The sequence below is a fragment of the Labeo rohita genome, chromosome 18 (assembly GCF_022985175.1).
Source record: "Labeo rohita strain BAU-BD-2019 chromosome 18, IGBB_LRoh.1.0, whole genome shotgun sequence".
In the NCBI taxonomy this organism is placed as follows: domain Eukaryota; kingdom Metazoa; phylum Chordata; class Actinopteri; order Cypriniformes; family Cyprinidae; genus Labeo; species Labeo rohita.
Window position 1 is genome coordinate 17,224,005 of NC_066886.1, and position 27,089 is coordinate 17,251,093.

At 34.8% G+C, this 27,089-nt stretch overlaps 1 protein-coding gene across 2 annotated transcripts in view; it reads left to right on the forward strand.

Moving 5' to 3' along the window:
* The window catches only part of tp53i11b (tumor protein p53 inducible protein 11b), a 63,145-nt gene that overhangs the window by 19,728 nt on the left and 16,328 nt on the right, over positions 1-27,089 (forward strand). The window contains exons 2-3 of one of the 2 annotated variants that reach the window (XM_051135062.1): positions 19,055-19,247; positions 19,840-19,977. In XM_051135062.1, coding sequence (XP_050991019.1) covers positions 19,849-19,977 — 129 coding nt within the window. In that variant the 5' untranslated portion in view covers positions 19,055-19,247; positions 19,840-19,848. The remainder of the gene's footprint in view (positions 1-19,054; positions 19,248-19,839; positions 19,978-27,089) is intronic. The other variant, XM_051135061.1, reaches the window with a different exon arrangement.

Consider the following 27,089-nt stretch of genomic DNA (forward strand, 5'->3'; position numbering starts at 1 on the left):
TCTGAGTTCTAATCTAAAATGATGATTTGCAGTTCATTATTCAGATTGGGACTTCAGAGCATGGATCACAAATAATTTGATTTAGATCAGGACTTTGCGTATTGCAAATCATTTGATTTCAATCAGAACTTTGCGGATCACAAATTATTTGTTTCAGATCGGGACTTCGGAGCGGGTTCGTGAATCATTCCGCGAATTTATTTGTGATCCACACTTTACCATCCTGATCTGAAATAATGGTTCTCGATTCATTATTCAGATCGGGACTACGGAGCATGGATCTCGAATCAGTTTCATTTAGATCAGAACTTCGGAGCAGGTTCGGAAATCATGTGATTTAGATCGGAACTTTGCGTATCACAAATTAATTGATTTAGATCGAAACCTCAAGTCGCGTATTGCCAATCATTTGATTTAGATCAGAACTTTGTGCATCGCAAATCATTTGATTCAGATCAGGACTTCGAAGCGGGTTCTTGAATCATTCTGCGAATTAAATGATTCGTGATCCGCACTCCGAATCCTGATCTAAAATGATGGTTCGCCATTCATTATTCAGAATGGAACTTTGGAGCATGGATCACAAATCATTTGATTTGGATCAGGACTTCAGAGCGGGTTCAGAAATAATTTGATTTAGATCAGAACTTTGCGTATCAAAAAGGAATTGATTTAGACTGGAACCTCAAGTCGTGTATAGTGAATCATTTGATTATTTGTTTTAGATCAGGACTTTGGAACGGGTTCTTGATTAATTCTGCGAATTGAACGATTCGCGATCTGCGCTCCAAGTTCTGATCTGAAATGATGGCCTTCAGAGCATGGATCTTGAATTATTTGATTTAGATTGGAACTTCAGAGCGGGCGCTCAAATCTTTTGCTTTAGATCAGAACCTAGGAGCACAGATCGCAAATCATTTGATTCAGATCGGGACTTCGGAGTGGTTTAGTGCATCTTTTTTTTTCTGTTTTTTTTTTTTCTTAAGCAGTAGAAAACATCAAACTATAAGTGAGATATCTGATTGAAGAAATAAAAAAAAAAATAGTGCTTGAAAAGTCCTTGAAAGTCCTGGAATTTTATTTTACAGTATCTGTACGAACTTTATAGTAGATTATTAAAATGTTCTTCACAATATGAAAAAACAATGGATCTTTGTAGAACTGTTCCCAAGAGGTTCACATGGCATCACTGTGAAAACCCTTAATGGAAATGTTTATGGAACAGGCAATGAAATATTTACAAATAAACATTGTGAATGTATGTATGTGCCACTCTGTGGGGGATAAATAGATATAATAGTGTATGTGTGACCCTGTCAATTTGCCATGCTTTGAAGCTCAGTCCAAGTAGCCTGAAACTGTTCACAGCTGCTGCAGGAGACCAAATGTCACTGGTGAAGCCTCCTGCCGACGGAAATAACACATTTATTGATGGTTGAGGTGAGAACCATGAAAACCTGCCCACTCAAGAGGAATGTTTAGTTTTTCATGCTTTTCCTTGCAACATTTGCACACCGTATTATTAATTTTGCTAGGTTGAAGTACCCTAAATGATTGACTCAATAGATGAATCAAAGGTTTCAGACACTTAACAGCTGTACTTTCTTAGTCTAGAGCTATTTTAGGCCATCTTGCTTTAATTTCTCAAGCTGTGAAAGACATTAGGCCGTGACACATGAGGTGTGCATGTGCTTTCCTCTTTCCTGCTGGGAAGTTGTGAAAGCCCTTGTTCACTTTAGTGTGTCGTTCAGAAATGGCCCTGAATTGGCAGCTGTTATAGTTTGCATGATATTTAGTAATTCAAGAGAAGCCTGACATAAAAAGTATATAATTAAATATACATGAATGCTAATTTTAGTGTATAATAAGACTTTGCCTTATAATAAGGGCAAAAGAAAATGAAGAACAGCCTATATATTTGCCAAAACATTGCTGATGTCTTCAATTTGGTCTACATTTTAAGGCTTGTTAAACATTTTCAGATCTTCTTTCTTCAGTCCAAAAGAAATGAAGGTTTTTGAGGAAAACATTCCAAGATTTTTCTCCATATAGTGGACTTTAATGGGGATCAGCGGGTTTAAGGTCCAAACTGCACTTTCAATGCAGCTTCAAACAGCTCTACACGATCCGAGCCAAGAAATAAGGGTTGTGGCAAAACGATTAGCCATTTTCTAAAAAAAAAAAATCAAAATAGCTCAAACACAGTCACAGTGAGTTGTGCCAATAGACATGCAAACAAAGAGTTGGTAAGAACCTGGAGAGTTCCTGCTCCATCACTGTTGTGCCCTTGAGCAATTCACTTGACCCACAATTGCTCCTGTGTTTGGTGTTCTGAGAGTCACTTTAGATGAATGTGTGATTTGCTCGATGTCAAGTAACGAGTGAGTAGAGTTCTCTGAGGTGCTTTTATGGCTTAAGGGCGGTGTTGCCGGTGTCAGGAAGCGCAGCTAATCGTCTTCAACGTTTGTTTCTGTGTTTTGAGGAGATCCGGTGTCAGTTGCTGTTTACTTGAGCAGCTGAATTACGTTGGTCGAAAGATCAGCTGCATGCTAGGATGGACAAGATGTTTGACTGGCTTTTCCTTCACACGTTCATCACATTAGCACGAACAGAGGCTTAATGAGCTGTCAGCAAGCTGCTGTCACTCCGGGGGCCAACCTCTTCTGAACGTCTCGGGTGTGTGTGCTCGTCCTGCCATCCCCCGCTTGGCGAAGGGTGAAATGGCTTAAGACAAGAGTATTATTATTATGGCACTCTAACCATTCCAAACTAAACTGAATCATCTCCTCTGCAAATGTTTTGATTTTAAGGCCATCTGTCTCTGCATGCTTGGAGCGCAATTGACATGGGCTCTGCTGGCGGCTCTTCACACGCCCACTTAGATTGAGCAGACTAGTCTGATATATATAACGTCAATAATCATGATCCTTTAATCTCTCAATGCCTATATAGCTGTTCATTTGTAGTGCTAATACCCTAAAGAGTATTTTCGACCCTTGGATTCCCTTAGGAGTTTTGAGAATAGTGGTTTTTGATTTATGAGAGAAGTTCTGTGGTTGACATTACTTCAAGGAAACTTCACAGGTTGTTCTACAAAATAAATTGATTCTACAACCACAACTACACTAAAGCAAAGATGTCAGGTTACTTGCTTATGTAATGGCTCAGGACCTTAAATTAACTTCCCACAAAAATGAATGTTGTTTTACTTTTTTTGTAACGGGCCAAGGCTCGACAATAAGGAGTGCCCGATGGCCCAGGGCTAGTGTGATAGACGCTCGGGACAGTTAACGAATTTGTCACTAGCCCGATCGGGCCACTGCCAAGTCGTCACTAAAGTTTATCATTTTCACGTGTTTCTAAGCCTTGTTACATTAAAATTCCATGCGATCACCGTAAGATGTGTCTCTGACGGACAACAAATAGCCTACAAAAGGATGTCAAAATACTCGTCTTGACGATTAACTTTGTAGCTTTAACAATGATTAATCTATATTTAATTTATACAGTGGAGTAACATTACGGATGCACCAATCGACCAGACATATTTCAACCGATCTCTGTTCCGGGCTTGCACACGAACTGCATACAATCATTTTTCAAAATGTTGTGTGTGGAAATATTATGAACTCTTTAAACATTCGTTAACAGAGGGCAGAGACGCTGAAGACGAACGCAAATAGGAAAAAAATACTGTAGCAGGCAGAGCAAGATGACAGTTCACAATGCGTGAAATATTGAAACGGGTGTCTGAGGGGAACTGACTGTATTAAGAAAAGTTTACATGGCGTTTTCTTTTCATTTGCCTCTGTATAATACATTTTAAACCACCATTCATAATCACCGCGCTGCTTTGTTTACAGCGGTAACCAAAGAAACGTAATATTACTGTTATTCCATAAGCACAGCCTGCTGGCAGGGACTGAGTTTGCGTTCTTTCACTCTGTGCTGTTTTCTTTTCACTGAAATAATAATGATAATATTAGAATTTTTGAACAGACGAATAATGTTTGAACTGTATACTTGTTAGGCTAGTAGGTTTTGCTGTGGTATCGAAATTGGATTTGAGAATTGTACAATAAAAGTTAGTTTTGGTGTCTCATAAGCTTATTTATTAAAATAAAAGATAACATGAGTCAAAAACAATGACAACAGCAGCTATTAAATTTTTTGTGGCAGGGCCAGTAAAAATTTAAACTGTGCAAGTAAAAATTTGAACCACTGTCCTGACCGGCCTTAGCTTTGAGCCCTGTGGATGTTTGACTTTCTTTGCACATTCGCTCAGTCATTTTCTAAAAAAACACCACAAATGCTTGTCTTGCACTAGCCCGACATTACGCAGGCACATTGGAAAGGTCATGCGTGACGTAGGTGGAAGTACTGACCCAGTGCTTAAAAAGCAAACGTGCAAAGAAAGTCAAACACCTGTTACAAAAAAGGTAAAACAATGATGTTGGATGATTTTGAAGTTGGAAGAGAAAATAAGATGGAGTTTTTTTGCCCTACCCTACCTTTTTGAACCGGCGTACACGGACGAAGAACTAACCATGTGTGACCTTGCACTAAAACTGCAATTTGGACCTTCAACCCATTGGCTCCCACTGAAGTCCACTATATGGAAAAAAATCCTGGAATGTTTCCTCAAAAACCTTAATTTCTTTTCAACTAAAGATAAAAAGACCATAACATATTGGATGACATGGGGGTTAGTAAATTATCAGGAAATTTTTATTCTGCAAGTGAACTAATCCTTTAAGTAAAGGCATTCAACGGTTTCAAAATCAACTGTACATAACTGACTCTAGTAAACCACAGACCTTATTTTACTCAAACCAAAAAACGCCATTCGAAAACCTGCAAGAAATTCCCAAGGGAGCCCATAGTGAATTGGCCTCTGGGTTAGTCTACAAATTGACGTCAAACTGTGACCCATCACATACAGTCTGTTGGTCAAAGTAAGAAAGACATATTGATGACTCTCTTGAGTAATGCTGGAGGGTTGTTTCCTGTAGTGGTGAATCACAGTGGTGTCTATGTTTCTTATGCAAAAGTCCAATTAAGAGGGCGTCGTGTTTATTTGTATACTTATTTCAGTGTTAAATATAGCTTGTGTGTATGTGTGCTTTCTTTTGAGAATTGTCTGTGGTGTATGCGCTTTTTCATGTCTGGAATTTGCATGTATTGTTTGGTCAGACTGAGGTCCATCAGTTATCAGATAATATTTCAAATGTCGCAGAGGTATCATGGCAGTGTCCTGTCTGATGTCACTACTGTTGACAGAGATTGGGAAAGACTTTTTTTTTTTTTTTTTTTTTTTTTTTTTTAAACAGCACTGACAGGTTGTCGTTTTCTGGCACCTCAGTGAAAATTGTGGATGGATGTAGTAACATGAGGTCTAATGTCATCATGTCTCTAGGGACGTACCGCTGGTCTGTTGATTAAACCAAACTGAAGCTTCTGTATTATTTATCAGCCGAAGGGGAGACATCTAATGTCAATGGATGATCTTATACAAGACCTGTTGACTGACTGCCAGAGACTCTGCTGGATTTGTTAGCACGTCCACCTCCTGTGCGTTTGGCTCAGTGTGATGCGGCTCAACTTTGCATAAGATCTGCATTGATTTTGTTTTTGTCATTGTACAAAGATAGCTTCATGCAGGCAGCTGAGGTACAATGAGTTCCTCTGGGAGTGAGAAATGAATCAGTGCACAACTGATAGCTGAGGGCATGCGCTAAATCTAACACAGATGGTGCTGAGATTCTAATCAGCTTCTGCATTTACATAATTACAAATAATTCAAAATATGTTACAATTTCCTACTTTCTACTACGTTTCTTGAAGTAGATGCATGCTCCGGTAACCTCACTGTTATATGATTAATGCTGAAAAACAACAACAACAGAAAATGAATGATTTTTATGACGTTCAGTTCTGTTAGCGGTTCATGGCAGGTGAATCAGGTGAATGGAACACTAAAATACTCCAGTTAATGAAAGAATGACTCTTTTTGAGTCACTCTTCTATTGAATTTGTTTAAAAATTCATCACTAAAGTTACTCACGATTATCTCACAATTCTGACTTTTTATCTCACAATTCTGATTTCTCTATCTTACAGTTCTGACTTTTTTTTGTTCGCTATTTCAAGTTTACATCTCGCCTTTCTTTTTTTCTCAGAATTGTGTGATTTAAAAACTTACACTTCTTTTTTCTCAGAATTACTAGGTACAAACCTGCAATTCTCACTTTATTTCTTACAACTGTGCGATACAAACTTGTAATACTGTCTTTTTTCTAAGAATTACATGATACAAACGTGTAATTCTGACTTTTTTTTTTAAAACAGCGTAACACAAATGTGCAATTCTGACTTTTTTCTCAGAATTGTGTGATACAAACATGCAATTCTGACTTTTTTCTCATAATTGTGTGATACAAACTCACAATTCTGACTTTTTTTCTTAGAATTGCGTGATACAAACTCGCAATTCTGACTTTTTTTCTCAGAATTGCATGACAAACTTGCAATTCTGACTTTTTTGGAATTGTGTGATACACACTTACAATTCTGAATTTTTTTAAATTGCGTGAAACAAACTATTGATATAAAGTATATATAGCAATTCTGATTTTTTTTTTCTTAGAATTGCGAGACAGACATGCATTTCTTACTTTTTTAGAATTGCATGATACAAACTCACAGTTTTGACTATTTTGTTAAAATTGCGTGAAACAAATTCATAATTCAGATTTTTTTTTTTAGAATTGCATAATACAAACGTACAGTTCTGACTTTTTTAAAATTGCGTGAAACAAACTCGCAATTTTGATTTTTTTTTCTCAGAATTGCATGATACAAATGTGCAGTTCTTGCCTTTTTTTAGAATTGCGTGAAAAAAACTCGCAATTTTGATTTTTTTTTTCTTAGAATTGCATGATACAAACGTGCAGTTCTTCTTTTTTAGAAGAATTGACTTTTTCGTGACCCAGACTTTCAATTCTTACATTATTTTGTAGAAATTGTGATACAAACTCACAGTTCCATTTTGTCAAAATTGCATGAAACAAATTCAGATTTTTTTTTCGTGATACAAACTCACAATTCTGACTTTTTTCTTAGAATTGTGAGATACAGACTTGCAATTCTACATTTTTTAGAATTGCTTGATACAAACTCATAATTCTGATTTTTTTTATTGCATGATACAAACTTGCAATTCTGACTTTTTTTCTTATAATTGTGTGATTACAATCATGCAATTTTTTTTTTTTTTTAGAATTGCGTCACACAGACTTGCAATTCTTGCCTTTTTTTTTAGAATGTTGTGATACAAACTCACAATTCAGTTTTTTTTTTAGAATTGTGTGACAGACTTGCAGTTCTGACTTTTTTTGTCAGAATTGTGAGATACAAACTAGCAATTGCAAGTTATAAAGTCCCATTCTGAGGGGAAAAAAAGACTTTTTATAATATTTATAATATCTGAGAATATTTACTCAGACTTGCGCGTTTATATCTCACAATTTTCACTTAAAGTGATAAAAGATTTTTAGAATAAAAGATTTTTATTCATTGGCAGAAACGCGCTTCCATGGTTCAGTGTTAAAACGCCTTAAAGTGATTTGAAAAACAATAATTTGCTGTACATTTAATATTTTAAAATGACAGATTTTTAAAATTGTATTAGTGTTTGATATTTCCTTCAAGAGACAAAATGTAATTTTAATATTCATATTTAATTTAATTTATCATTCAAACTACACGGAACCAACTAGTTTTGTTTGTTTGCTTTTTTTATTTATTTAAAAGTTTTCTTGTGTTATTTATCTGCTGATATATAAAGTGATGTAATCGCAATCAGACATCTTCCCCTCGGTGAAATCCAATCACAGATGGGCACCGGAGACGTATTTGAGATGCACGCCAGTATCCACTGTAAATGTCAGTTATTCCCGAATGACCACTTGTGATCTGATTACCCAAAGTGAATGTAAACAAGGCCCACAAGAATGAAAACCTTCCAGTGTCTCAGAAAACAGCATGTTTCAATGTAAAGGACAGCCAGAAGCCGAAAACCTAACTTTTATCTAAAAATACGTAGGAACTGAAACATTTGCGATACTCAGCTGAGTTTGAAATGTCATTTTAATTTTAATTATTCATGTGTTGTTTACTTCCTGGCTGTAAAATGTTTTGTTGTGCAGGTGTAACCAACACAACGCAGTGCCACTTATGTCGCTCAGTTGTGTTTCTGTGTAAATATAGGTTGTGTTTGCTGCTGAGGGAGCCAATGTCTCAGCTGGGTGCATCAACAAGAACGTTCCATATTTTAAGCCTGTCACTCACAGTAAGCTCTTGTGACAGACCATGAAATGGTGTAAATAGACAAGTGCAGGACAACTCCTCAAGCACAAAGCTTCAAAACCCATCACAACTGTCCTGACACAGCAACTGTGAGAGATGCAGGTAGAAGGAAACGCCCTTCATTTCATCAACCCTGTTGTCATTTTCATGCCCGATGTACTATATGATTGTAAAATCAGTGCGAGTGATGATTATGTGATTTATAAAATTAATGCTTCCGTCATTAGCAAAGCTCTGATTGCTAAAACTGAAAGTTCATAGTAATCAAGAGACTGTAGCTTTATATGAGGTAACCTTGTGCAAATCTGTTCCACCACCCTAATAATGTCTTGTTATTAGCTGCTCTGCTGTAGCAGAGCTTGAAATTCATACAGAACTGTCACACTTTATGTATTAATATATTTACTTTTAAAGTATTAAAGTATTAACCTTTGAGGTACTATAACATAACATGTAAAATCTATAATGGTTTTTATAAACTAAACATAAGAATTCATTTTACAATGTTAATAATGGTTCAAGGTGAACACTAACTAGGCTGAAGGAACTTGGGTCCTCGAGTACATTATTTTTTAGAAAAATCATATTGAAATGTGAATATCAACTATGATATACGTCTTTGTAAAGATGTAAATATGATGCACATCTTTCAGACTTTATTGTATTGTGTTGCATTGTATGTTTTGGCCCACAACAATAAAAACTACAGTGCTTTGATCATAAAACTAAGCATTTAAATATCATCTTCTGCTGGGACGTTATTGGGAGATATGGAGTTGATATTTCTGTGCATTTTATGTAAAGAGTCTGCTTCTACTATTATAAAGATAACACTGATTTAAACATTAATGTTGATTTCCAAGCTAAACTCATATACGTTACATATATCAGAATTTTATAGAAATATCAGAAACTGAACTAAATTTCACATTTTTGCTCATTTTGGTCCATTTTGAATAAAAACAAGGTGTTTTTATCCTCCTTCCTCATGGATAAACTCCATATTCTGCTATATCATGCTATATGTGCCATAAAAGCCTGATGTATCAAATTTGATATTTTACAAAACGCACATGCTTTATTTATTTATTTATTTATTTATTTAAATAAAGGCCCAACAAGCTATGGAAGCCCCTTTCTGGCACTGAATAAAAAATAAAAAAAGGTAATCGCGACTTCTTATTTCAGAATTCCAATGTTTTTCTCAGAATTCCAATTTTTTTTCTCACAATTGCAACTTTACATCTCGCATTTCTGACCTTTTTTCTCAGAATTGCATAACATAAACTCAAAATTGCGAGTTATAAAGTCAGAATTGCTATATATTAACTCGCAATTCAAACTTTTCTCGCAATTGTGAGTTTATATCTTGCAGTTCTGATTTTTTTTTTTTTTTTTTTTTTTTTTTCATAATTGTGAGATATAAGCAATTGTGAGTTATAAAATTCAATTCCAAGGGGACAAACAAAACTGATATTATTAATATTCTCACTTAATAACTTGCGGTTTTGTCTTATAAAAGTCAGATTTGTGAGATTCTATATCACAATTCTGACTTTATTTTTCACAATTATGGGCTTGTAGCTTGCAAGTTTAAATCTTGCAATTTTGAGGGTTTTTTTCTCTCTGGATTTCAAGTTTATGTCATGCAATTCTGAGAAAAAAAGTCAGAATTGTGAGATAAAAAGTTGCAATAACCTTTTTTTTTATTCACAGTTCCAATTTTTTCTCAGTTGCGAGTTCTCGCATTTCTGACCTTTTTGCTCAGAGTTGCATGACATTAACTTAAAATTGTGAGTTATAAAGTCAGAATTGCTATATATTAACTTGCAATTCTGACTTTTCTCACAATTGCGAGTTTATATCTTGCAGGTCTGATTTTTTTTTTTCATAATTTGATATAAACAATTGTGAGTTATAAAATTCAATTCCGAGGGGAGAAAAAAAAATGATATTATTAATATTGTCACTTAATAACTTGCAATTTTGTGTTATAAACGTCAGATTTGCTAGATTCTATATCAAAATTCTGACTTTATTTTTCACAATTGCGGGCTTGTAGCTTGCAAGTTTAAATCATGCAATTTTGAAGGTTTTTTTCTCTCACGATGTCAAGTTTATGTCATGCAATTCTGAGAAAAAAGTCAGAATTGTGAGAGAAAAGTCGCAGTTATCTTTTTTTATTCAGTGGTGGAAACTGAACTTCCATAGCTGCTTCATTTCAAAACAAACAAACAGAAAAATTGTTAAGGGTCTCCAATTAGTTTTTCCACAAGTGGTCCTTCCCCTCATCCTTTCACTGTTAACATTTAAGATTTTGTTGTTTTGGCTCCACAACTGACCTTTAAAAATGAGTGCAAAGATATTTGATTCTACTGGTCTCTGTAGTCAGATTGAAAGTAGCTTGTTTAAATTTCTTATAATACATTGAAAATGGAGGCTGATATAATACTGAGATAGTAGACATCTTTTCTAAATCAGTTACTGGCATAATCCTAATACACAAAGTATGAATATAAATATTTAGTCAAGCTAACCATAAGTGACTACTGCACTTGTACGTACAATGGATGGTTGTCTAGAGAGAGATTGAACAGGTGTAGAGTTTGTTTTAAGTAGGTCTCTTCAGCAGCTGCACTAGCTGTGCAAGTTTATTCAATCCAAGCGAGTGGCATGGCAAGCATAGACTCCACAAAACATTTGCAGTGTAAATACAGAGTAAAATCAAATGTACATTGCATACCATTAGTTGATAAATGTCCACGACTGTAACTTTTGCACAGAACTGTAAACAGAGCACCTCGTTATTTATATTAATCCACTGGTATATTTTTAACCAAAACATTTATTTACATTTCATCCAACAGACAGAAGTCAGGCAATGAAATTCATGCCATGTCGCTGTAACCATACAAGGAGCTCTTCAGTGTTGACACTAAGAGACATGATGATCTAAAGCACCAGTTTCATGACATTTGACATTCCTTTAGTGTAATTTTAATGAGGTTCAGTGAGGACTTTCTCCTCTTGTACTGAAAAGCTGCTTGAGTTTTGTGTGGCAACTCCTGTCCCAGCTTGTGTTTGTCCAGCAGCTGGTTAGCATCAAGAGGAGATTCCTTGCTCTGTTTTTGTCCTCTTGTCACAGGCTGTCAATTAGAGGCCTGTTCACTTTAGCCTGCAGCTTATTTGCCCTTTTCTCTCAGCATTCCCTGCCTTAGTGAAGAGGATGAAATGATGGCAGCAATAATTGTAGGAGCAACCTGATAGACTCTGACACAAATATGGTGCAATCTGATGGTGATCTATGGTTTTCAGCATGGTTTTGCTTTTTGATGAGTTTATCTAGTGTAACATGTTGGTTCATCTTAAAGGGATAGTTCACCCAAAAATGACAATTCTGTCATTAATTACTCACCCTCATGTCATTCCAAAACATCAAGACCTTCGTTTATCTTCAGAACACAAATTAAGATTTGTTGGATGAAATCCGAGAGCTTTCTGACCCTGCATAGACAGCAAGAGAACTGACACGTTTAAGTAGTGTTGCACGATATACCGGTACTTAAAAAATATCACAATACCGTGCTTTTAAAAACAGTACGATTCCACATTTTACTCGTACTGGTACTTTAAGAATGTATTTTAATAAGCGCAGTTTTGCTCGCAGTGTTTTCAGCCTCTGCCGCCTCAATATATGAGTACATGAACACATGAACATAATCTCTAGAACTGCTCTGAGAGTCACTTCATGAGCATTTTATTGTTTCTTTTGCGAAAAACTATCGTCATATAATGAAGACTCTAAAGGTCTTCACAGAAACCCATCAAAATAAACGTTTGGTTTAAACTGACAGTCAGAAATGTATTAATATATTACTTAATGTAAAGATAGTAGTACTACTACTAATAAAAAAATGGTTAAAACAATGTTTAAGGAATATTTACCAGAAAATTGTAAAAAACACAACACAGTATTTCTGAAAAAAAGGGAAAGAAATAGCCTATAATAAATTAATTCTTTATCAAATCTAATTATCCTTTTTAAGTTCATTAGGCATGCTTTTGATTATTAAAATGTAATGAAATAATTAAAATAGAATCCAGAAAATTAATGGAAAACAGAGATCCACAAACAAAACTGAATATGAGAATTTCATAGGGCCTTAAAAACATGTGATTTTTGTTAAACTTTGAATAAATTGCTGTTAAATATGAAGTTTTATGATTTCAATTAATTAGACTTGCTTTTTGATAAATGTTTTTTAATGTGACCATTAAAATAGGAATTAAAAAAAAATAAAATGGAATTTAGGAAAACTGATTTCCATAGAATTCATTATTTAATTTGTGTCTTTGTTTTATTGTAGCTGTCCCTTAGTTTGTTACTTGCATTTAGGTTCTTATTATTAATAACAAAGATAAAATAACAAAAAATGACTATATCATGATATAAATTGTTGTTGTGAAATAAAATTGCTATATTATGAAATCAGATTTGGCTTTATCCTTTAAGCTAACTTACCAATATAGCAAAGATCTCTACATACCTGTAAACTCGGTGGTTGTTCACCATAATCCTGTGTAGTGGCACTTGCATGTGATTATTGTTATTTTATTTTATTTTTTTAAAGGGGGCATGAAATGCTTTGTTTTAATAGAGAAAATAACTATGATCTCCATTTGGATCAGCAATTATTCAATTACTTTTCCCGTTGTTCTGTTTTTTCGTAGTATCGGTTCAGTAGTAGTATCATGATATTTTAGTCAGGTATCGTAAAATTTTGGTATCGTAACAACGCTACGTTCAAGTTCCTGAAAAGTAATAAGGACATTGTAAAAACAGTCCATGTGACATCAGTGGCTCAACATTAATTTTACGAAGCTACAAAAATACTTTTTGTAACCTTGTCAACTCTGCTGTCCTGACTGCTAGTGGTTGGAAATGTCTAGACCTCCACTGTGGGCTTGTAATCTTAACTAGAAATCATTTCAGCTGTAATGTTAATGAGAGCACAAGCTCACTGAGCAATGAGAAAGATGCATTGCATTTGCAAGACTAAACACCCACATCAGCATCACGACTATGACAGATGCTTTCAGGAAATAAAAGCATCATGCTTTGTGCCAGTGTTTAGGACTAATGGACCAGCAACAGTACATCAGGTTGTAGCAGTTTGTTAAAACGTGTGGATTTCAATTATATTGTTTATGAAATGCATTTAGGCTGCGCTTTGATAAAGGACTTTTTAATTAAGATGATGTTGTGAGTGACATACACCATTCAGCCTCTGCACAGTCTTTATGTGATGTGTGTACTTATAAGTCAGGGAAGTGCTGATCATCTAATGATTTTTCTGAAGATGGATTATAGTTGAATGCAAAGCCGATAAGCCACAGATACAACGCAACGGCACGCTTTGAGATTGTAGTCAGTTGAATGATAAATGTTTTTTTCTCACAAAGGTTGCCTTGCCGCTCTTAGATATCATTTAAAGGGATAGTTCACCTAAAAAGGAAAATCTGTCATTAGTTACTCACCCTCATGTTGTTCCAAACCTGTAAGACCTTCGTTCATCTTCAGAACACAAATTAAGATATTTTTGTTGAAATCCGAGAGCTTTCTGACCCAATGCAACTGACACTTTCAAGGCCCTGAAAGGTAGTAAAGACATCATTAAAATACAGTTGAGGTCAAAAGTTTACATACACCCTGCATAATCTGCTAATTGGTAGGCTAATTATTTTACCAAAATAAGAGGGATCATACAAAATGCATGTTATTTTTTATTTATTACTGACCTGAGTAAGATGTTTCGCATAAAAGATGTTTGCATATAGTCCTGAAAAAATAATAGTTACATTTATAAAAATAACCCCGTTCAAAAGTTTACATACGCTTGATTCTTAATATTGTGTTGTTACCTGAATGATCCACAGCTGTGTTTTTTTGTTTAGTGATTTTGTTTCATGAGTCCCTTGTTTGTCCTGAACAGTTAAACTGCCTGCTGTTCTTCAGAGAAATCCTTCAGGTCCCACAAATTCTTTGGTGTTGTTGCAGCATTAGTGTATTTGAACCCTTTCCAACAGTGACTGTGTGATTTTGAGATCCATCTTTTCACACTGAGTACAACTGAAGGACTCTCATGCAACTATTACAGAAGTTTCAAAGCTCACTGATGCTCCACAATGAAAAAAACATGCATTAAGAGCTGGGGGTGAAAACTTTTGAACAGAATGAAGATGTGTAGATTTTTCTTATTTTGCCTAAATATCATATTTTTTTCATTTAGTATTGCCCTGCAGAAGCTACAGAAGATACTTACATGTTTCACAGAAAAAAGAATGATTTAAATTTACCTTGATCTTCAAATTCAAAAGTTTTCAGCCCCTGGGTCTTTATGCATTGTGTTTCCTTCTGGAGCATCAGTGAGTGTTTGAACTGTCTGTAATAGTTGCATATGAGTCCCTCAGTTGTCCTCAGTGTGAAAATATGGATCTCAAAACCATACAGTCTTTGTTGGAAAGGGTTCAAATACAAAGAGTTTGTGGGACCAAAAGGATTTTTCTGAAGAACAGCAGGCAGTTTAACTGTTCAGGACAAACAAGAGACTCATGAATAACTATCACTAAACAAAATAATACAGCTGTGGATCATTCAGGTAACAACACAGTATGAAGAATCAAGTGTATGTGAATTTTTGAACACTTTCATTTTTATAAATTAAACTATTATTTTCTTTTATGAACTACATGTTAACATAATTGTATTTGAAATGTCTAATTCAGGTCAGTACTACATAAAAATAACATGCGTTTTGTATGATCCCTCTTATTTTGGTAAAATAATTAACACTTTGCAGATTCTGCAAGGTGTGTGTAAACTTTTGTCCTCAACTGTAGTCCATGTGACATCAGTGGTTCAACCATAATATCATGAAGCTACGAGAACTCTTTTTGTGCACAAAGAAAACAAAAATAACAAGTTTACTGAACAATTTCTTCTCTTGCATGTTAGTCTTAGAGGCACACTCATAAAAGAATATCTGTTTTTGTCATGTGTAATGTTTGTTTGCAATTCTTTAAAGGTTTAACTTTAAGGTGTGTGTGAATTAGTAACATGACATGACACGTTTGAATTGTATGACTGTACAGGAAATGACACTTGTTTAATTGTATTATGTATATTTATAAGTTGCAAAAGCTGTGAAAGATTATTAGACTCAGACTTGCACAAGCAATTATATGAAACATAAGAGGGCTAATTAATGCTAATGATAACTGCATACTACTTTCATTCATTTGGCTTTACTGGCAGTTCCAGTATTGTTTGTGATTTATTTATAACAAGAATTCTTCAAGTCTATGAGTAGTGTTATAAAATTGACATATTTATACTAAGGGTTGTATACATGTTTAATATCCCCAACACACAGATGCTAAGGAGAAATGTTTTTGTCCTGCAGCTGAATTTCTTTCAGTTCCTCACACAAGCTCACGCTTGTCTTTTTTTCCCCACTGCCGCAATGTGTTGCTGTTTAAAAAAAAGTCTATTAATATTTTATTCCACCTTATAAACTCCCAACCTAGGGCTGAAGTCTTCTCGAAGTGTTTGGATGCCTTTGTGGGAACATAGGTTTGGGATTTTCATAATGAACAATGAAGCTTTTGCTTCTTTCTTCTATATGTCATTAGCTTTCGAATTCCATACACAGTAGCCGCATTTTAAAATTTAATCACATGGAGCCTGAACCCGACAAAACCAGGCGATAAGTCTCACACATGGCCGCGAGATCTTTAAACTGCGTCAAAGGTGTGATTTGACCGCCAGAAGGGTAACAATGGGGTGAGGCGTCAAGATGAACAGAGCCTTATCACAGAATATATACTTTCAATAATGAGGGAGGGTGCCAAATGCGCAATCTGTGGGGTTGCTAGGCAACTGCATCAGCATCACTCCAGCAGCCTTGTGTCAAGAAACGCATTGGAACCACGCTTTTGAATGGCATCGCCTGGCTCGTGTATGTGATTTGCAGCACATTGATTGAAGCACGCCCCATTGCCTGCCTCTTATCGGCGATGGCAAAGTCACACACGGGGTGAATCGCTCGGTAAAGGAAGTCATGATTCACAGGCATCACCAGTTCAGCACATTTGGCAGCATTCGTGTGACTATTGTTGTGGCGTCTTTAGTCACAATGTATCACCACAAGTTGACAGATGAGCTTGTTTCACGATTCCGTTGCCTTTCGTCTGTAGTATGTAACACTGTCAGTTATGAGCAGCCCTGCGTTTAGAAGGTCTTGCTGTGTGATCATTGGTTAGTAATCAGTAGGACACGATCAAACTGTGAACTGCTCACTAGAGCCGCTGCTGACGGCAGCAGAGCTCACTTATAAAAGAGAATCTTTGCTCTTTAATTTAGGTTTACAGCCCTAGCAGATTATACATTTATATACTTATAAATATGGCAATGCAGAGCTACCACTATTCCTAACAGGTTTTAGCACCAAACTTTTCATTTTCCCACATTTTTTTTTTCTGTCCACTTTTCTTGTGTTAAGAATATATTATGAAATATTCTTAGAATTAAAAAATAAAAAAAATATTATTCCTGTCATGGCAAATTACTGCAGTCTTCAGTGTCACATGATCCTTCAGAAATCATTATAATGTTGTGATTTTCTTGCGTTATGGTCAGCTGATGGTATGGAACCCCGTTTCTGCCACTGAATAAAAAAAAAAAATTCTTCCAAATTGTGATATATAAACTTTTGCAAGATATAAAGTCAGAATCGCAAGCTCGCAATTCTGACTTTTTTCGCAGTTCTGACTTTTTTCTCAAAAGTCAGGTTTTTTTTTTTTTTTTTTTTTTTTTAATTGTGAGATATAAACTCACAATTGTGAGTTAGAAAGTCAGAATTGCAAGATATAAACTCACAATTTACTATTTTTCTCAGAACTGCATGATATAACCTCACAATTGCAAGAAATAATCACAATTGCGAGATAGAAACTCACAATTCTGACTTTTTTTCTTGCAGTTCTGACTTTTTTCTCAAAATTCAGATTATTTTTATTTTTTTTTTCTAAATTGTGAGATATAAACTTGGAATTGCAAGATATAAACTCAGAATTGCAAGATAGAAACTCACAATTCTGACTTTTTCCTCAGAACTGCATAATGTAGTCACAATTGCAAGAAATAATCAGAATTGCGAGAGATATGAACTTGCAGTTGTGAGTTATAAAGTCAGAATTGTGAGATATAAACTCACAATTAAGACTTTTTTCTCAGGAACTATATATAAGCTGTTTGCTTTCACTTAAGACCTATATCGTAATAGTAATATTGTGAATATTGTGAAATATTCTTAGAATTTAAAAATGTGCCCATTCTAAGAATAATCATGGCAAATTACTGCAGTCTTCAGTGTCACATGATCCTTCAGAAATCATTAGAATGTTGTGATTTGGTGCCCAAAAACATTTCTTATTATTTGCCAATGATGAAAACAGTTGTGCAACTTATTAATATTTTTGTCGAACCCTTTTTTCCCTGGAATTTTGATCCATCAAATTTTGTAAGAAATGTCACTTTTGATCAAATTAATGCATAATTGCATCAAAAACAATAATTTCTTAAAAAAAAAAAAGAAAAAATTCAAACTTTTAAACAGCAGTGTATATATTAATTATTTATATATACTTATTTACTGTGTACTGTGTGTATAAAGTTTTAAACAGACAGTCTTATGCAAACCGCTTACGATTATTTCTGATTCGTTGATATCAATTTATTATACACAGCATTTAAACAACATTTTAAACTTTTAAATGAGTAGCCTGTAGAGCTGCACGATTGTTCGTTAAAAGATCGCAATCTCATTTCAAATTTAAACATTTGATAAAGTCATACCAGAACATTCAAATCTGTGTTTGCTCAAAGAGAGTAGTTATCAGGTTTAGGTTCGAAACGGCTTCACAGTCTTTTTGACCATTTATAGTTTGGATATAGACACCATCTCCTGAAAGTAGTTTTCACTTCAAATTGGCTCTTCGAATGTAGTTCGTTAATTACAGTGTAATTGTGGCGACAAATGGCTGTTAAAAATGTATTTGTCATTGAATTTGTCATTTAGTATTAAAACAAGTGAAGTATTTCTGAGTCACTGAATTATTATTTCAAACAATTATTTTTCTTAAATTATGAATTCAAATTAATTCAACATTTTTGAATGGACTGCAGCGATTAATATTTTGTCACAGCCTCTGGTAAATTACATGTTATTTTGCTTAGTTCCGAATATTTAAGAATCGTGATCTCTATTTGAAACAAAAAAAAAATCGTGATTCTCAATTTATCTGGAATTGTGCAGTTCTTGTAGCCTGTTTATCCATCATCTGTTGATTTTTGGTATGTTCGCTTTGTCAGTCTTAGACAGAGTGGCCAGAAACGATTGCAGTGTATTGCAGTGCTTAATTCATTCATTAATTTATGCATCATGTATAATTTCATTATATTATTCAAATTTCATCATTTTTTTTAAATTTGCTGGTCTAGTTACATCTTTATTAATACTTAAATTAATTCTACATCCCTTTTGTGTAGACTACTGAATCTTGCCGTTTGAAGAGCTCATTAATGATGCTGTCCTTTTAAAGTCTTCCCTTCTTTTTGTTCTTGCAGCTTCCTGAACTTCTCCAGGCTCAGTAGTGCTGGAGCCTCAAACGTATTTCATCCTCTTCCTCATCGATTGCGACTTCGAACTCCTCTCTCCCTCTGCTGAGGGAGCACCTGCCGTCTGTACTTCTGCTGTCCAGTACACCAAAGCAGGTGACTTCAGCACACAGACTGAAAGACAGTCCTTTTACACTCACAGGTACCCTGAGCCTTTTTTTGATTCACCTGAGATATCATATTCCTGCAGTCCAAGCAGTATACACTATAGCCCTCTCTACTTCTGACATTCAAATGTCCTTTTTTTCAGTAAGACTACACTTGTGTCCAAGCAACCAGCCTATTTGAAGGCCCACATGTCACAATTCTAAGAAGTAATGTCTAAATAACAGGAAATTACATGAGAAATAAGAGCACAGTTGCTAGACATAAAGTTGCAGTGGCTTGTGTCCACAAGTCAAGGCCTCTTATAGAAGCTTGTCCCAATTTGACTGGAAACGTGCAACTTAGGAGCTTGTCAAGACTGATTTTGTCTCTCGTGATGTCTTTTTGAGAACAAAATATAATTGGTTCCCTTGAGTGCTTCCTCATTGGGGGTTCACTGGTATGTCAGGACAGCCTGGTGCTCTTGAGGATTGTGTATAGTAAAGATCTTGTCTCATTAGAATAAGAAGTAGAATGAGAACTCCATTCCCAGTGCACAGGGGTGTGTGACCACACAAACAGTACATGTGTGAACATGTAGTGACAAATCAGATCTGATCTTAATCTCACACTCGTCTACTCCTCTGTAGACTGTTGGAATGGCTGCTAAACCTCATCCACCTCTGATGAAGAAACACAGTCAGACCGATCTGGTGAGCCGACTCAAGACGCGCAAGATCCTGGGTGTCGGTGGAGAGGATGATGATGGAGAAGTGCATAGGTCAAAGGTCAGTCTTTGTATGTTGTGTCATTGTGTCCTTATTAATTTCCTCTCCCAAGCTGCACGTGACTTGCATACCAACTTATACACGCTGACACGCATGATAATGTTTTGCATTCAGTTCTTGTAGTGAAACGGATATTCTTATTGTCAGTTTGTGATATGAGCTGTACAAAAACACACAATGCAATCTTTGACTCATATGATGCGCTTCCTCGGTTTTGTATTCTTTTTTATGTGGCCTGATTTCATTTTGGGTTTATTTTACCTGTTACTTTTTGAGTAGTATGTTGCCATTAGTTGGGTTTTACAAAATTCCTGTCCACAAGTCCAAAATGAAACAAATGTGAGTAAAAACTGGCCTTGTTGAATAAATAAAATGTTACTGACTAATAGATTATAATACAGAACAACCTGTAAGAACAACCTGACTGTTGCTGATGTAAGTGACATGCAACATTTACAGCAGATCTGTCTTCTAAAGAAAACGTGTCATGACTTGTCTGTCTTCTCAGTGGAAAATTTGCTGTCTGAAGTTTTAGAGTGCAATTTTTTTCCTCATGACACATGGAATATACTTTAAATTATAGCAACAACACAATCATGAGGAACAGGATTAAGATTTTGTGACCTGCAATGTTTGAAACGCATATCACATCAGCTTGAATAATTCATTTCAGGGCTTGTTTTATTTTATTCCAAATTCATTTTTTTCCATTTTGGAAAGGCAAAAATGCCGTTTTTTTTTCATGCACCTGTCAAGTTTGAGATTTTGGTCTTTTTGGTTTTTCATGGCGTTTTTTAGACTAGTGGAAAGAAAGCATCCAAAAGACACTGTTAAGTGTTTTTTTTTATAGCACTTTATCTATTTGTGTCAATAGATTTCAATTACAATACATATTTTTAAAGGCCCTTTTTCCAAAATAAGTTTTTTTTTCTCCTAAACAGAGCCATAAATCTTCACTTCAGTAGCACTTACACACACCAAACTTTACATTTTTATTCCTGTCTATATCTTGAAGGTTTTTACAGAGGGATTTGTTCATATATAATTTTCTTGATTTTATACATTTTATTCCCCCCAACAGTTTTTAATGATACAGTTATATATATTGTTTTCTGTCTGTTCTGTTCTGTTTATTTTTATTTATTTATATTTTTGAATTATGGAGTGACAAAATGAGATACCCAAAATTTCCTCTGTAAAAACATTTGACGCTAATATGTCAAAAAAAAAAAATTAAACAAGAATTTTGAAACTGATTTCATCCAGTGTTTAGATTTTTGTGCTAGAAATATATGCAAATATTTAATTTAATTAAATAATGCCTCATTAGCATATTTAAATGTAACATTTTAGAAAACTTGTAATATATAATTTTTTTTTGCAATTATTAATGTAATCAATCAACTGGGTAAGTAAGGTGATAACCGTTAGTTAATTTTTTTTTTACCCTATTTACCTGCAGTGTCTCACCTTTATGGTTAAATTAAAAAAAAAAAAAAAAAGTCTTATTTGTTATCTTATTTGTTATTTGAAATCATGAAACTTACACAATTTAACAGCAATTTATTAAAAGTTTAACAAATACTATATTTGTTATATTTGTAAGGCCCTATGAAATACGTTTCCATTTTTTTCTCAATTTTAGTTTTATTAATTTTTATTTTATTTAACCAAATTCTGTTTTCCATTTATTCCATTTTAATGGTTTCATTAAATTTGAACAATTACAAGCATCTCTAATTAATTGGTTTTATGAAAAATACATTTTTATTTTTTATTTATTTATTCAGAAATACTCTCGTGCATTTACATTTTTCTAGTAAATAAATTGTAGTAAATAAGTTTTCTGTTAAAGAGCAGATCATATGTTAAATTGTTCTAATATTGTGTTGGAGTCTCGTACAACAGGTTTAAATGCATCTAAGGTCAGAAATCATTAATTATAAGTAATATGTAATTTTCTTAGAATATACATTATTAGAATATACATATTTAGAGTCATTTCTCAATCATTTTGAAACCGTTTGTTCGAAGCATCTGAATAATAAACAATTATTCGAATAATCTTTTTTTTTTTGCCCAGCCTTAGCAAGCTATACCTTTACATAAAACAATATAGTGCTCCAATCCGATCTTAAAATAATCACATAATAACATTTTGTTTAACACTTATGCAAGCAAATCGTGCCCACAGCTAAACATTAGCTGTTGAACTGTAAACACTTAGCGTAAATCACAAAACGGTGGATACGTTAGCCGAGTGCTAACATGACTAACTGATGAAACAATACAGTTTGTAAACCAAAATATGTCTACTGTAATGTCTGAAGAACGACAGAAAACATGATGACTCATTAAGGTGATTCAGAATTAAACAGACTTTTGAGAGACAATATCCTCATCATGCACTTTTTTTGATTAACAACTTTGCAGACTGTTTACATTTAGGGATAGCTACGTTGCAAAAGCAAATGTTTTAATAAGAATTTTATTAGTAGTAGTCGTACTGTCATTACATTAAGTAATATATTTCTGTCACAATTTCTTCAAGTTAAACTAAACTTTTATTTTGATGAGTTGCTGTGAAGACCTGTACGATTCTGTTTGTATATGATGATATAAAAAGAAAATGGTAAAATGCTCATGACTTTAAGAGCAGTTCTAGAGTTAATGTTTATGTGTTTGTCTACTTGTATATTAAAGCGGCAGAGACTTAATACACACACTTCAGTATGCGTGTAGTAAACAAAACCATGTGTTTGCGCTATTCATTCACACTGAGATAACCAGAACATGCAGGATTCATATTTAAATAGTCTTTTTGTGGCTTAATATTTACAGTCACTAGTCCGTATTGCTTTTTGATGTTAGTGTTGACTGACTGCTTTTGATTTATTCATCACAAATTGGGCACATTGCATTCTGTGACACTGTCTACACTGCACAATGAGATACATTGTATCTGCACTGTGTTAGTTATGATGAAATCATTTGTGGTGCAATGGCGTGATTATTGCAACACAAATGATACTCAGAGCTTCAAAATTTTACGCAATGACAGTAGATCTAAAATTTCACAATTAGTTAATCTTGGCAGCTGTAATGGCTCCAATACTTATTTCATATACGAAGATGTTACTCAGTCACCGCAGTGAGCATATACATTGAAGTCTTAAAAATACCCACTAATTTGAACAGCGTATTCAAATTAGAAGACTAAAATCAGGGTATAAAATGTCATTTTTATTTCAAAATTTTCAAAATACAAATTTTTTGAAGTATAAATACTACAAACATTCTAAGTCTTCGAATATATGATTATCTATTACTATAAACCAAGTAAAACTTGTGTTCTCATTTCATTTGTTGTTGTTTTGCTTACTTGTACATGAAAAGCTTTATCCAGAAATTAAATCTGCACAAAATACTTCAGCATCTCTAGAGGATATGAAAAATGTCAATGTTCAGAAATGCGCTCTATGGCTGTATACCCGTATCTGAGGCTGTTTGTCCTCACTAGCGAGCTAGAAAATTGTTTGGCTGTTTTGCGAGAGAGAATGATGGACCCATTCACTACTAAAAATAAATAAAGGAAGCACTCGTTTTACTTCTCAGTTGTCCTGAAGCTGTACACCCACAGGAAAGCGAGTGTGACGCGGTGAAACGGCCGTTGTTTTCTCCATGAGCAGGAGGGCTGAGTTTCCTGTACATAGAGTGAAGGGTCTTAGTTTGTGTGGAGACGTTATAGGGTTATTCAGAGCTGTGGCAAGGGCCCCGTCCTGCACTTCCCCTTTTAGCATGTCTGATTCAGATCTGTGGTTATTTCACTGATATAGGGGCTTTTGTAGGATGTAACAAGGCCATTTAGAAGTATTGCTGGTAAACACCGGCTATTCAGTATAATTTGAAAAGGAATTGATTTATGATTTAGGCATCTAATAAGCTCCCATTTGCAGAGATTGCAGTGAAAAATCTTCTTTGCACAGCTGTAAATCTGTCCAGTGTTGAGGACGGGACTTTTTTTGCTTGCTAAGCTACAAACTCAACCTGATCTCATGACGAAAACGTACCCATGGGAACTCTTCTGAAAGACGTGAAATATGTACGTTTGTGACACATTCGATGTGGCGCTAAAAGAATGTTTGTTTTTTTTCCCAGGAACAGATGAACGTACATATGGTACAATTTATGTGATGTTGGTTTTGTCCGTGTCATCACAGTTCTGACTTGAAATGTCCGTTGAGTGTCACTATTACTCTATTGCTCCATGGCGTTTTAAAATAACGTACCATCTGCACTACACCTAAACCTACCTGATAGTATGAACAAAAGCGAATGTGATGTAAAAACACAAGCGCAAGCTTGTCGTTTTAGCTTGTTTTTTGATCTCTCATCTTTCAGCTCTTTCATCATGAGTCATGTTTTTCACAGGATTCGTACACAAGGATCCCGCATCCTGTCCAGTTCTGTTGCGGCTGAGTTACCAAGCAAGCTTGTTACGTCCAACATATGGAGCTGTAATCATAACTGTGTACGAAAATTATTACAAGTGCTTGCTGTTTTGCCACCTCTAGTGTTCATTTCTGTTGGAAACTGCATTGCTATGTTGGTATGTATTTCACATCTTGCAAAAAGGTTCCCACGGGTATGTTTTTTCATCATGAGATCAGGTAAAACAAACTTTTTATGATTTAAAATAAAATCCAGTCAAGCTAACCTTATGAAAAAATAGTTATAACTACCTTGAAGCTGGTATAGCAGTATAATGTACGCAGTATTTCTCTTATACCGGTTTAAACAATAAACCGGTTTGAATTATGTACACGGTATAAATAAAAAAAAAAAAAACAGGCATACAAGAGCGAATGGCTAAGCAACGTATGTAAGCACAGGAGATCCCTGTTAAATGTGTACACTTCTGACTAACTCTTGGAGAACTTTTAGAACTATTAATAACACACAACTAATTCTTTAAGTGGGCACATAAACAACTGTTAATGGAAACCAGACACGACACCAAAGAGAAGAAATTATTGTAGCAGGCGGAGCAAACTCAGCATGCGCAAAATATTGGAAGAAAATACTGAATTGGGATGGGGGTTTATATAAATGTATCTCTTCAGAAAAGTTTAGATGGTATTTTCTTTTCATCTTACCTCCATATAATTCATATTTAAGTAGTATTTAGAAGTGCAGCGCTGCTTTGTTTACAATGGTAACCAAGAAAATGCTTTATCGCTGCTGTTCCATAAGCGCCACCTGCTGTCAAAGAGTGAATTTGTATTTTTATTCGGCCCGTCTGCAGTTTTTGTAGATGTTTTATGTAGAATAATTTCACAAAGCTCAAAGGTCAGACCATTCTGTTTTCGCCTCAAATTCTGAAATTATACATGTGGCATGTTTGTTTGGATCGTGATTAAAATGCAGTGGTTCTGCACCTGTTTCATGCTTTCTGATTAATATTATGGCACAGTCAGGGAAAAACTGTGATAAACTGTCAAACTGCCATAATCCTAAAAAAATAATCCTCATTTATCTAATTTAACAATAATGGAGTTTAAAGTCCCTTTTAGTATGAATGTGTTCCCCTTAAGATTATCTGTAAGATAGTGTGTGCCAAAAAAAACATTTGCATTTACAAGATATAAGCATTCAAAACTTAGTCTCTCGCTATGGATCAGCGATTTTGATGACATGATGACAGATTCTCATCAAACTTTCTGTCTAATCAAGTGCTCTCTAGAATCCAAAGCACCCTGCCCCCTACGCTATAAATAGACGCTGAAGATGCAACTGAAAACAGTCACTTGTTCACAGAACGTGAAGAATGTGAAGTAAGGTGAATGGAACATGCACTACGTAGGGCATAGGGAACGATTCAGACAGCGTAAATGTGCTTTCCATTTGGGTGAAAGAAGTCTGGTTTCACTCTGTGTCACTCAAACTGCACAGCGCAGTTTGCTCCAGTCCAGAGACACGGTAGCACAGAGTGGATCATATGCGCAAGTCGGCACAGACCACAAAATGTATCGGACCCATTTGCATTCTACACAGAATGCTATATTTTATAGCAATATAAATGAAGTTGTGGCTGTCAGTTTTGATCAATTTAATGAATAAATTTTAATAAAATATCCCAAAATAATAAAGAATAATACTGTAGATATTGTATAATACTGTTGTAAAATAAATGATCCTAATCAAAATTATTTTAGGATCCCAAATAAGGCATGTTATGACCCAAAAATATAAATTCTATCAGTATTTAATGACTCATGTCTGTAAAAATCTTCATTTATGGGTGAACTGTTTCTTTAACAAAGAGTGTTTTTAAATATCATCTGGTCAACCCAGGCTTATGAAAATATGTGCCTCTGTATACATTTCTGCAACACTGTTATTACATCACTTACTGCACATTTCGTGGCAGTTTCAAAGTAAAATAGAGAGTGGCGCTAAAACAAATTTAATACGTGACTGTGAGACGTTTTTATTACGTCGGTACAGGCACGTATTGCTGCGTTTTTATTACGCTGCTTAAGGTACATATTGCAGCTATTCATAATTCAAATATCCATCGTGTTGCTAAAGGTTAATGCTCTATCGTGTTGGAAATATCCACTACACCAAACCCTAGACCTATCTGATAGTGTTAACACATGCAAAAGTGATATAAAAACGCATATGTTGATGCAGCTATGCTATTTTAGCTTTCTTATGTGGATTTGTGCTGTTTTGTCGAACTGTAGTTTTATGGGGTTTGTACCAGAGCTCTTCATCACCCAAGTGCAACGGCCTATCACGTGAGCTACCGAGCAAACCTGCTAAATTAGAGAACTCTGCATATGAAGCTGTACATGTGACGACAATGTTCAAAAGTGTCAGTTTTCAAATTGTGCAAGTGTTAATTTCAACTGGAAACTGCAGTGATTCATACATACAGGTATGTTTTTCAGCTTTGCAGAAAAGTATGTAGAGGCAGGTGTTTCCAATGTTCCTATGTTGCATCTGGTTCCTTTGTAAACATGTATTTTCACTGCTATTTGTTAGCAATTAAAGTAGTAGTCAAAATGGAGTAACCTAACACTGAGTCACATCCCTGCAATGACAGA